Below are 12,147 nucleotides of genomic sequence, written 5' to 3'. Positions count from 1 at the left end.
AATCTTATATTTAATTTATTTAATTTAATATTAATTTTGCTTTGAAAGTATAAGCATTTAATTATACTTTATTATTTTATTATTTATTATTTTTTGGAAAGTTAAAAATCATTATATAAAATATTAATTGTTTTTCAAATTTTAGATTAAATTCTCTTAAAAATTTAAAATTATTAATAATAAAGAAAATTTATTAATTTTTATATACAACCCTTAAATATCATAACCCTAATATTTTTAGGTAAAATAATTAAGAGGCAAATTAAAAGAAACTAAATAGCATTTATTAAGCAATATGGGGCGATCATATCCACAATGACAAGTTGTAAGTGTAATTTGTGCACAAAAGCTAATAATCCCTTTTGACTTCAAACTATAACAATGATCTAATGACCAAAATTGTCTATTATGATTTTCCCCTTCTGTTATGCAAGTATTACACCTACCTATTTCTTACGGTTTTGGTGTATGAATTAATGTTCTAATAGCATTGGAGAAAGAAAAAATATATGTCACTTATAAATTTGATGAGTAATTTCTTTTATTAATTGATTTTTACATATTTTATTATGGTATCAAAATTTAATTTGTTGTAAAATCTTTATAACTGGATATTTAATTAAAAAACACTGGTTAAGAGGCATTTAATTGGATGTTTATTTTTAATGATGTTTGCCATCTTTTGGGTAAGCTAAAATTCCACAAAAACAGTATCAAAGTGTCCATTATTACATACATATAAATTGCCTCATGCTTACATATTAGACATACTTCATGTTAATTAAGAGTAATTTTAGAATATGGATGTAGGTTTAAAGGATAGACTAGATTAAATGTGATGTGATGTATATACATTTTACCTAAATCTATACATCGCATTTAACCAATATCTATCTTTTTATGTAGCTATATTTTCAAACTACCCTTATTTAATATTCTAATAAAGTATAATATTATCAGAAAAATATATATATATATATATACTACTTTATAAATTTAAAGTACTACTATCAATTAATTTTAATAGTGAATTTTTTTAAATTTATAATCAGTTTTCTCTTCTTCTCTTTGTTGGAATTGCAATACAAAGTAGGCAAAGTGAAGATGCACTATAGTTTTGTTGAAGACTATTAGATGGTAGACGTAAGATGTCGGATAATTAACACGTGGAAATATTTACATGAAGTAGAAATGCAAAAATCCAAAAAAAAAAAAAAGATAAAATCATGTATGAATGATGATGAGAATGATTGTCTTAGTTGTTAAGATTAGCTCATTATAAATGTGTCAATGTTGAGGAACAAATGTCGTTCTGATAAACTTTAAATTGCTCACGACTCAACATTATCGTTTTGGTCGTTTGAATATGTGAATTAAGGAATGAAGAGACTAATTTTTTTCAGCATTCATGCTTAATATTTTGATCAAGTCTCCAATTATGCTAGACATTGCTGGGCCCATAACTGGGCAATGCGTGCACACGTGTGGTCACATTATTTCAGAATGAAATTATTGTTAAGTCCATCTATTTATAACTAAATATGAAAAAAAAAATTATCTAGAATAATTTAATATTTTTATGATTTTTCTATGATAATTCCACCTATTGATTAACCATGAATAATTTTAACTTTGGAGTGTATTTTCTTAGAGTAAACTCGGTAACCCGATGACTTGCTATAGCAAGCTTAATTTGTTTAAAAAAAGATAAACTAAAATAAAATGTCAAAAAAAAGTTAAAAAGAAGTTGAAAAAAAATTCTGATTTTTTTATTATTCAGAATTTTTTATGTAAATATTCAAAACTATTCTGTAATTTTACATTAATTTTCAATTTTCGTTTTTGGTGAATTACTACCTAAAGCAGGTCATCAAGTTACTCAAATTTACTCTAAGCAAATACCCTTAAAGTTGAAATTATTATAGAAAAATCATGAAAAAATTAAATTATTATAAATATATTTTCAAAAAAATATTATTATGGTGAACGTAAGCGACACGACCATTTACTATTGGTGTCCTAGCCACCATGGCATAGCTGTTTAAGCATGAGGCCCGCTATAATACATATAGTATACAACACAACACAAATACTCATGTCTATAGTTTAATCCTTTAAGTTTTAATGTAGTGAATTAGCCGGTCTGTTTGAGTCAATATTTATTTATTGACTAAAAAAATTGTCAACTTTATTTTTTTTTCAAATTAAAGAAAAATATTTAAAGTGTAAAACATAACAGGTCGATTTTCTTTTGTACCTTTAGACTCAATATATCTTGCCGATCCAATTCTATCCACCATATCGATTCCGAGTAAGATTCTGATCGATTAAATAATGACCAATAGTTCAACAGCAGTCATTAATTTAATTCGAAAAGATAACTGAACTGAAACCTATAAACATTCCCTTGCTATGGAAAATTTAAGAAAAATATTAAGTTGGTGACATACAATTTAGGATTAGTGGCATCCAAATTTTATAATTGAGAAAAATAATTTGTTCTTTTGAATGAATAGTTAATCAAGTGCAATATTATTTAAAATATTAAGTGGCGTATTTAAAATTTATATTATGTGAATTAAAAAGGTTGAAATTAGAGTCGATTTTAAAGTTAATATTATATAAATTAAAATTTTCTAAAATAAAAAAATCTAACACATTTAAATTTTGTAAGCTTAGTTAGTAGCCCGATGAAAATTTTGGAAAATCATGTGAGAGACTCAATTTTTGTAAAATTGCGTCGGCGTTGTATTCAGTCACAGGCTCACAGCCAAGGGATTGTATGAAATCATATAAAATAATAAAAATATTGAAAAATTAAAAAATTAAAAAATAACAAATAACAAATGAGTAACAAATTATTAAAGTTGGTCTTGCCAAATGGATTAATTTAATAGATTTATATTGATTATGTAACCTTTTATCCTCTTAATTAATTTAATTTGAAGCTAAATTAGGTTAGGTATTTAAAGTTGTATTTCTTCAACTTTTTAAACCTAAATAACAATCTGCAATAAAGTAATACAAATGGATATCTTTAGTGTGATTGTATGAATGGTAATTAAATTTATACCATTCATAATTTATGCAATTGATTAACAAAAATAAGAAAAAAAATTAAATAATATTTTATGTTCACACATGTCAATTTACTAGTATATAATATAGTATATCAAATTATGATGTTTAATTATATACACTAAAGGCGTGGATTTAGACGATGATATTGTACATACATACGATAAAGAAATTAAAGGCAACATAAATGTTGTATTCAGTTAGAAAAATTATAAATATTACAATACATTCGATAAACATAAGTAACTGTAACGTGTATTATGTTTACTAGTTAAAAATTAGCGAGCTCAACATAAATAATTGCACAAATATGGATACTAGTTAAAGATTAAATGTAGTAGTGAAACAAATTCAATATTTATTCCAATTTCCAACAAAAGTAACAAGATTGCCAATTTAGTTTAGTTAGATATAATTCTAGAGACTACGAGAATACATGGAGCATGGACCCTTTGTGTGAACAAATAATTGGTAAAATCTTTCATATCTTTAAATGCCAACAATGCACACCTCTAAATTAATTATTTCTTTAATTTCCACCATTTAAACCACTCTCATTTATACTGAAAATGAAATGTCGATTATTGTCACGATCATATATACTGAATAATATATGTTCCTCATTAGAGGACGATAAATTGCTGAATGAGGCGATTTTAGTGTGAGATGTATCTCATATATGAATTAAATAGCTCAATTAATACAAAATATAAGTATAAAAACTTTTTATTTTGAGATGTATCGAAAAATGGTCTTTCACATATCAGCTTATATGTATTAATAATAGGTGTTATTTATCAAGGAGTAGAACTCATCAACAAATATTCCAATCCATGTCCACAAATTTGGTATGATACATGAGAGTAGGACCTAACAAAAAAAATTGATAAATTATGTGATGATAATTCAAGATAGTAGGGGATCTTGAATTTGTTGGCCGGATAGAATAATTTTATTTGGTAAATAAATAGACTCCTACGATCATATGAAGTATATAGACCAAACCAATTGATTTTACAACCAAGTGTCTAGGGGATATGGCTAGGAAGACAAACCTTCTAGAAATGCCCCTTTTCCTTGGCCTAGACTTAAAAAAGCATAGGAGGTTAAGAGGTAGTAGCTCTTACTATAAATTAAAAAAATTATATTTCCTCATTTCATGATCATCTATCCGTATTATTCTTTATTGTATATTCAATATGATAATAATGATAATTGAAAATAAAATTAGATCTATATAAAAGACAAAATTTAGAAATATTTCACTAAATATGATAAATTCGTATGTATGATTTTAAAGGTCTTTATATGTTGAAGTTGGTGACTTACTTGAGTGCATGAGGGTGAATACATGTTGGTGTATGGATACATGGGACATTTGTATAATGAAGAGGCATAGGGCCGGGTGATGAGCATCTTAGGGTTGCCTACACACTATGCTCGTTCAAGGCGATAAGTGCCTTGTACAAGGCAATGTATCGGAAATATAGCGGAAAGTTTTTGTTTCATCGGGTGCAAAATGCTTGAGCGAGCAGCATAAACACTTGAACGAGCACTTGTTCTAAATACCCTCATGTTTCTACGTTAGTTTTTATTTTCGCGGGTTTTATGCTTTTGTAACGGTGGTTTTCTCCCAAATCATTAGCAATTATTTCTACTTTGAAAAGAGTGCTACAATTACCTATCATTCTAGTGTAATTGTTGGAAATACTTCACATGTGAGACAAGATCCCACATCGATAAAATAGTGGGTTGTTGACATGCATATATAGTGGGTGAGCTAATCTTCCTACTACCATATGGTTTTGGGAAACAATGAAACTCACCAAGTGTATGTGCAAGTCAACGCTCTTGACTCGTGGGTTTGTGGGCCCAAGTCCACGGGTGTCCCGCGTCCACACAAGTGGACCACGGTGAAATTATGTGACGAATTGTCACGGCTTGATAGTAATCCTCCATATAATCTAAATCTACTTTCTTCTTCTCCCTAATTTCTTGTGTAATCCTCCATCATATTGAGTTCCTTGAGTTCCATTCTATACTATTAATAAGGAGAAGCTACCATCGAGGACATAAATTATGTTTTCATTTATTATTGCACTTAATTTCTATTATTTTCATTTCTAGTCCATTAATTAAGTAATTCATTTCAAAGTTTTATAAATAGTGTAATATTCGTATAAAAGAAAATACATCAACTAATTTAAAATATATGTAACAATTAATTTAAGATTGAATTATTAGTAATTTAATAAGAAGAGTAGCATCACTAGAATGCATGCATGTGTCACTTGTTTTATTAATAGCTTAGTCATTCTCTACATGGACTTCTCATACATTGATTGGTCGTCAATCTCGGCCCATTCGATGTAAATAGCTTTGTACGTACACTTGACTCATGTTATTCCTCTGTCTTTTTCTTTGCTATTATTGCATTCAGTATTTTCTCTATGTCTTTTTGAAATTGCAATTGTTAATGACATGTTGTATAAAAAAAAAATTAATTTTAGTCTTAAAGGGAAAAAGTAGTGAAATTTAAATTGATTTTTTTTAGCTTATCCAATTAAATTCACTTCATTTCTATTTACAATAAGAACTTATTTTTTTTTTTTTTCATTAACATGTTTAACTAATATTTTTATCTCATCCATATATTTCTCACCTTTTCTCGTAAAATACCAATTTACTTATTTTTTTGGTTTCAACCAAATGTCCGTCGGAAAATTTAAGAGGACAGAAGGAGTACTTCCTCCGAAATTTGAAGCATTTTTCATTTTGATCCATCCCACTTAATTTGCATTATTTCTAATTTTGGACAATGGTCAACTACTTTCTTGTGATCTCATCTATATATTTTAACTCTTTTTTAGTTTCATCCATATAATTTATTTTCTCTCTTTATTTATTACCACTTTTTAAAAAATTCTCCTCTTTCTTTTTGATTTAATCTATCAAGACAGATAAATATTTGCTCACTTCCACGATTTAATATTAGAAGAAAATCCTCACCACAACCAAGCTAACAATTATGCATTTCCATTTTGTCTCTTTTGCTTATCATTAGTCAATCAATCGTTCGAATTGTATATTTTAATAACAAAATGTGACTCTTTATATTTGTAAGTGGACCATGCCTTAGGGTTAGCCATCTTTCAATCAAACACTCAAATTTTGCAAGGATGGGTTTCAAGGCAAAGTTAAATATAATGAACCGTTTGATTTGTGATACTAAATGGTGGTAATGAGAATAATTTATAATATAAAGTTTCATATCATTCTCATGGTAATAGAACTTTGATCACAAAAAAAAAATTTATGTACAAATTTTCATTACCACCTAATACTACATCTCCCAATGGTAATGCCTTGGAATGAATTTTATGAAGAAAATGAGATAATTGAAATTGGATAAGCATGACCATCAAGGTAGCCAAGAGAATTTTCAACCAAAATTACACTAGTTTTTTATTTTCATTACCATCGTTTATTACCACCTATCAAACGGGCAGTAAGATCATTACAAAAGTTACAATTGATGGGTTTAATAACAAAATGGGAGAAATTTGGAAATCAAATGTAAGAAAAACACAATGACAAGGACTAAGGATTTATTAAAATAATTTAGTAATTGTAGGTTATGCTCTTCTCTAGGCTAACACTTATATTTGATGACTCTCAAGAGGAACTCAACATTTTTTTCAAATCAAACCTCATATATAGTCATAATTTTCAGATGCATATACAACACTTACATTTTGTTTGATAAAAATTTATTTTTTCTACGCACATCAATGTAAATTTAAAAGTCAAATAAGGTTAATTGTGTGTTTTTAAAATTCTAAAAATTTAATATTTAGAAAGTATATATTGAGATGAATCTATTAAAATTTCAAATAAATATGTTTTTTTATATAAATCGATGAGAAATCATAGTTAAAGTTTGACATTAAAATTTATACTTTTATTTGAAAAGACTATATGAAAATAAAGGGAGCAAAAGAGAACGAAAAAGACCAGAAGGAAATATTTGGTGAAGCTAAGTCTCCCTTGTTTTCAATTTTTTTTAATTTATAAACTCTCCCTTGCTTGATAATTAAGAGGAAAAAGAAGAAAAAGGGAGAAAATTAAATAGCATTTTTAATCGTTACCACATTTGGAGAGATTTTCTATTGATTAACAAAATTCGGGATCTTTTTAGAGTATACTAGTATAAAATTTCGTGATATGCACGAAATTCTTAGCATGAAAAAATATATAATTCTTATTTTCAAAAACATGTATGATAAATATACTGTATATTAAAGATGAAGTAATAAATAATAATTGTTAAAAAGGGATGATATGACATTTTTATATGTGTAATAAATTTAAATAGTTTGTAAATGAGTAAAATAAATAACAGGTTGATTAACTTTATTTGCCACTTAAATCAATATGAACCAATAAAACTCTTTCATCTAGCGTGACTCCAAAAGATTGACACATGTGATTTTTCAGTCTTTTTATTAAATTGTATAATGATTAGTTGAAATAATTTCTATAATTAAATCAGTCCAAATCTTAATAAATTATTTAATGTCATCTAAATATTTCTTACTTTATTTTATTTTCAAATTTCTCTAGCAGTAATTTATTAAAAGATATATGATTAATATATTATTTTCTAATTTATAATTATACATATTAATATCACCTAAATGATTCTTAATTTATTGTTTCTATTCTCTTAGTCATTTTATAGATTAGAGTATTTGATTAGTTGAAATTATTTCTATAACTAAATCAGTAAATTTAACAGGTTTAATATTAATTGATTGTCAAATATTTGATTCTGTGAGCTGGTCAACTATTTAATTCAGTTAGTTTAAATACTCTAATAGAAAAATTACATATGACAAGGGCTCTAAAAATATGACACTTGATTTTTCACAATTTTTTTAATAGATGTTATAATGTTAGAATAAGATATTATGATTACACCTTTGTGACCTTTAGAAGAGAAATATGCTACTGTAACTTGTTACTATGAATGCAAAGGATACAAGTCTAATATATAGAGGAAAAGAAAACAAGAAGCTGAGTTGGCAAGGACCTAACTAACAAACTATCTGAGACAAGATAACTATTTTATTAGAGCATGTTTAATGGTATATAATATATTATGCACTCTTAATCGTTAATTTAAACTTTTAGTTGAGTTGATTATTCATTATAATAGGCTCCTCAAAATTTACATTTCGTTAAGACGTATAACACTGTCTGTTTTTCCTGAAATTATGTCTTTAACGTTTAATTTGTAATGGTTAAACTATTTTATCCTTCTATCCCATACAATAATTTCTGAAATAAATAACCACGTCAATAATAATTAACTGATAATACATGATATAATAATTTATGAAGCGTAACAGAATTGTAAGCGGTTCTATGGTGTAGTGGTTAGCACTCTGGACTTTGAATCCAGCGACCTGGGTTCGACTCCCGGTAGGACCTTTTTTTTTTTTTTGTTTCTTTTTTTTTTTTTTTTTAATTGTATTTTAAAGTTTTAATTACTCAAATAATGTCCCAAAGTAAGAATGTCAATGGGGCATGCAACGACTACTTGTTCTCACTATTGTTATATATAAAGAATAAAATTGAAGGACAATTACTACTTGTTTTTGTATATTTTCATTTAAATACGAATAAAGAAAAGAAAAAGGAAAAAAATTAGAAAAAATAACTTTTTTGCATTTTAATTAAAACAAATCCTCCCAAAATCAAAAATATTTGAAAGAAAAACACATTAATATCCTCTACTTCTTCCCTCTCCTTCCCTTCCCTTTTTTCTTCCAAATATGATATCTAAACATAGTATTAGCATTGATATCGATTAAATAAATAAAAACAATAGTTTACTTCAATAGATCCATAGGCCATAAAAAATAAGCTACTTTCTTTTGTTTCTTATTATTTGCAATATTGTCAGTTTTATTTATTTATAAATATTGCTTAGATGTAAAAGACTCATTAAAAATTATATCAAACAATAATGTGAAAGAACATATGCAAAAGTGTCATATATGTACCAAAATCGCGATTTTACTATTTTAGATTGTTACTTAATCTCAAACTTTATGTATTTGCTTGTTAATTTTAATACAGATGTGTAATTTTTTTTATCGATAAATCAATTTTAGTTTAAAAAAATACATTAACATGCGCGCTTTGAAAAGGAATGCAAATATAAAACGAAGAAAAGTATTTAATACAACCAAGCTATGATTGTAAATAATAAGTTCTCTTCAAAAAAGATGATTTTAGTTATAAGATTCAGATTGTTCAAACTTCTAACTATTAAAAACCATACATGTATCATCAAATGCATAGGGGCATTATGAATGTTCACAAGAAACATCACCAAATAAGCTTAAAATAACAGCACAAATAACCTCTGGAAGGAAATTATTGCATATGGGCAACCAATAGCCTATTCTAAGACATCGATTGGAATCGCTTCATAACCAAAATACTCATGTCAAGATATCGGCCAGCGCAATTCTGAAGACAGGATGTTTCACTGGAACTGAACTTGCTCCCGGGTGTACCAGTAATACATTTATCCCAACAAGCGCTCGTCAATTTTGATACCATCTCATTCACCAATGCTCTCTGCTTCTCTTGCTGAAAATTACTCGAAACCATGAATATAAAATCAGTATATTTCTAAATCATACAGGCTACAACATAGAAAATTCCAGAACATGCACTTGTGCTCGAATAAAAAGAGCGATTGCAAAATGTCTGAATTCTGAACTAGTAAATGAACAAGTAAAAGCATGGATAAAGGCTAAACAATTGAGGAAATTTTACTTGAAGACTTGTGATTCTATAATGAATTGAGGAGGCTCTTGAAAAGATCATGCTAACAATCTTAAAGGAAAAAGAGTTGGCTTCTAAGAAGACAGACATTGCTCCCGAAATGAAGTATAACTTCTTGAATGAGACATACCTAAGGGTTGTATGCTTTCAAGTTTTTGATAAATAAACCTTTTTTAAGTGGGAGTTGTATCAACTTAAAAAATAATTATACAAGCATGCAAAATCACATAAATAAATTCAACAAATTGATATCCTAAATTGAAAAAGCCCAAGAGAAGTTGTCTGATGAGGAACAAGTTTTGTTAGTATTGGTTTCTCTTCCTATAAAACATAGAACAATAATACATGGGAAAGAACGAGATCACTCTTGATCAAGCACTGGTGGCATTTTAAGAGAGAATGATCGATTCATGGTGAACACTAAAAAGGAAAAGAAGAGAACTGAGTTATTGATTGGTGAGAGTTCTTAATAGAGGAAGATAAAAGAAATAAAAGCCATCATGTGCATGCAGGCACATTCTCAAGGGTGGAAGAAACTATAGTGGCAAAAAATGCAACTAATGTAACAACTAAGAAGGGCACATACAAATGATGTGCAAAAAGAGCAAGGAAAACCTCAAACAGTGAGGTTAATAAAAAAATGGAGGCAAAGCATGTCGATGAAAAAGGAGAGGTGGAACTAGGTTATTTGAAGGAAGATGATTATGGAGTACTCCTTGATGAAAGAAAGTCTAATATCAAGAAATGGATAATTGACACAGCTTGCTCATCCATATTTGTGAGAGAGAAGTTCACAAAGTTCAAAAATTGTGAAAAAAAAAGCCTTATAAGCCAAATGATAAAAGGGTGAAAGTCAAAAGTATTGGTTAAGTACTTACTGTGAAAAATGATGGTGCCAAAATGAATCTAGGTGAAGCTAGATGATGCTCGCCTGTTAGGCAGCGTGCCCATAAAATGTAGATGAATGAGAACCGAGTGGAACCTAATGACTAATGGACACCATGTTTAGACCAGCAATCTTCCAAACCCTTTTAGAGTCATGGGGTTAAAAAAGCCAGCAACAAGTTGGCAAAAGGCTTGAGTATCCTTACCATGAAGAACATGGATTGCTATTTACTATGAGCTATGACGAGCAAAGCATGACCTTTGTAGAAGATGCTCAGACAAGCTAAGTAAGTGTTCAGGCGAACAACTCACATGTCGGGACTCTATATAGAAACAAAAACGAGGGATATGGAGATTTGAGGGAAGCATGAGGTGTAGAGTAAAACCATCATTCTGGAGTAGCATAACCAAAAGAAAAAGAAATCATTTGACATGTATCAAAGACAAATATAAATCACTTGTGTTTAAGTCTGTTCTTGCTCTATCTGTTCTGTTTTCTTGCTGGCTTCTTTTGTAAGCAATGCTATTTCCTCTTCTTCTTCATTGTTATTGAGCAATTTCAGAGCAGTTACAATACGTGCATTTCAATTCAATAGACTGGAATAAGTCAATTCAGTTCGTTTGGAACAAGTTCAATTCAATCAATTTGTAATAACTTCAATTCCATTCGACTTCAACCCTAACTAGTTTCAAAGAAAGAGTTTTAATAAACCAAAATCCTTATTTCAGCCATAAAATACCCAATCCAAAACATTCCACGTTAATACTAATAATAATCAATTCAATCCATCTAAGATCTAACTAAATACAGTAGCCTAAAACAAAGCTTTAATGTCATCAAAACAATCTGCAAAGGACCAAAATCAATAATCAAAATGAAAAATAAACAAAAATCAATAGACAAAGAGGAACATACTTCAAGCAGATTTTGCAACTCAGGGGAATTGAATGAACTGTCCATGATATGCTAACTGATTATAAAAATCCTTTGGATTTTCGCAGAAATGGCTCTTTAAAACCTCGAAGATTTGCCGATTGTAAAACCCTAAGGCATATGAACAAAGCAACCCTCAGAATACTGCTCGTTGAACAAAGAAGCCTATGGGCTTTGTGTCGACTCTTGGCGCTTGGGCTATCCGGGCCAATTTACTTTCGTAGCCTCGTAGGCACCAACTGTCGATCCTTAGACATGAGATTAAGAAAACTTTTCGGTGAATCTTTTTTTTTTTTTCTCTGACAAATTCTGACATCAAACTTAGACATGTTTATTTTGGAAATTAAAATTTTTTAAAATATATTTTAAATTTTCTTACAAAAAGATCA

The 12,147-nt window shown here is 28.4% G+C and overlaps 1 protein-coding gene and 1 non-coding gene across 2 annotated transcripts; one reads left to right on the top strand and one right to left on the bottom strand.

The window, feature by feature from the left end:
* The first annotated feature begins 8,499 nt into the window (after positions 1-8,499).
* TRNAQ-UUG (transfer RNA glutamine (anticodon UUG)) lies at positions 8,500-8,571 on the top strand. The gene has a single exon. It is a non-coding gene; the product is annotated as a tRNA-Gln (tRNA).
* Positions 8,572-9,339: 768 nt separating this feature from the next.
* Positions 9,340-12,074, bottom strand: LOC130799870 (mitochondrial import inner membrane translocase subunit TIM8-like). Its single transcript, XM_057663143.1, has 2 exons — positions 11,741-12,074; positions 9,340-9,741 (listed from the first exon to the last, which is right to left on the bottom strand). The coding sequence occupies exons 1-2, from the start codon at positions 11,783-11,785 to the stop codon at positions 9,553-9,555; spliced, it is 234 nt and encodes a 77-aa protein (XP_057519126.1). The 5' UTR covers positions 11,786-12,074; the 3' UTR covers positions 9,340-9,552.
* Positions 12,075-12,147: the final 73 nt, after the last annotated feature.

This window comes from Amaranthus tricolor, chromosome 14 (genome assembly GCF_026212465.1).
Source record: "Amaranthus tricolor cultivar Red isolate AtriRed21 chromosome 14, ASM2621246v1, whole genome shotgun sequence".
NCBI lineage: Eukaryota > Viridiplantae > Streptophyta > Magnoliopsida > Caryophyllales > Amaranthaceae > Amaranthus > Amaranthus tricolor.
This window is presented reverse-complemented; position numbering and strand designations above follow the sequence as displayed.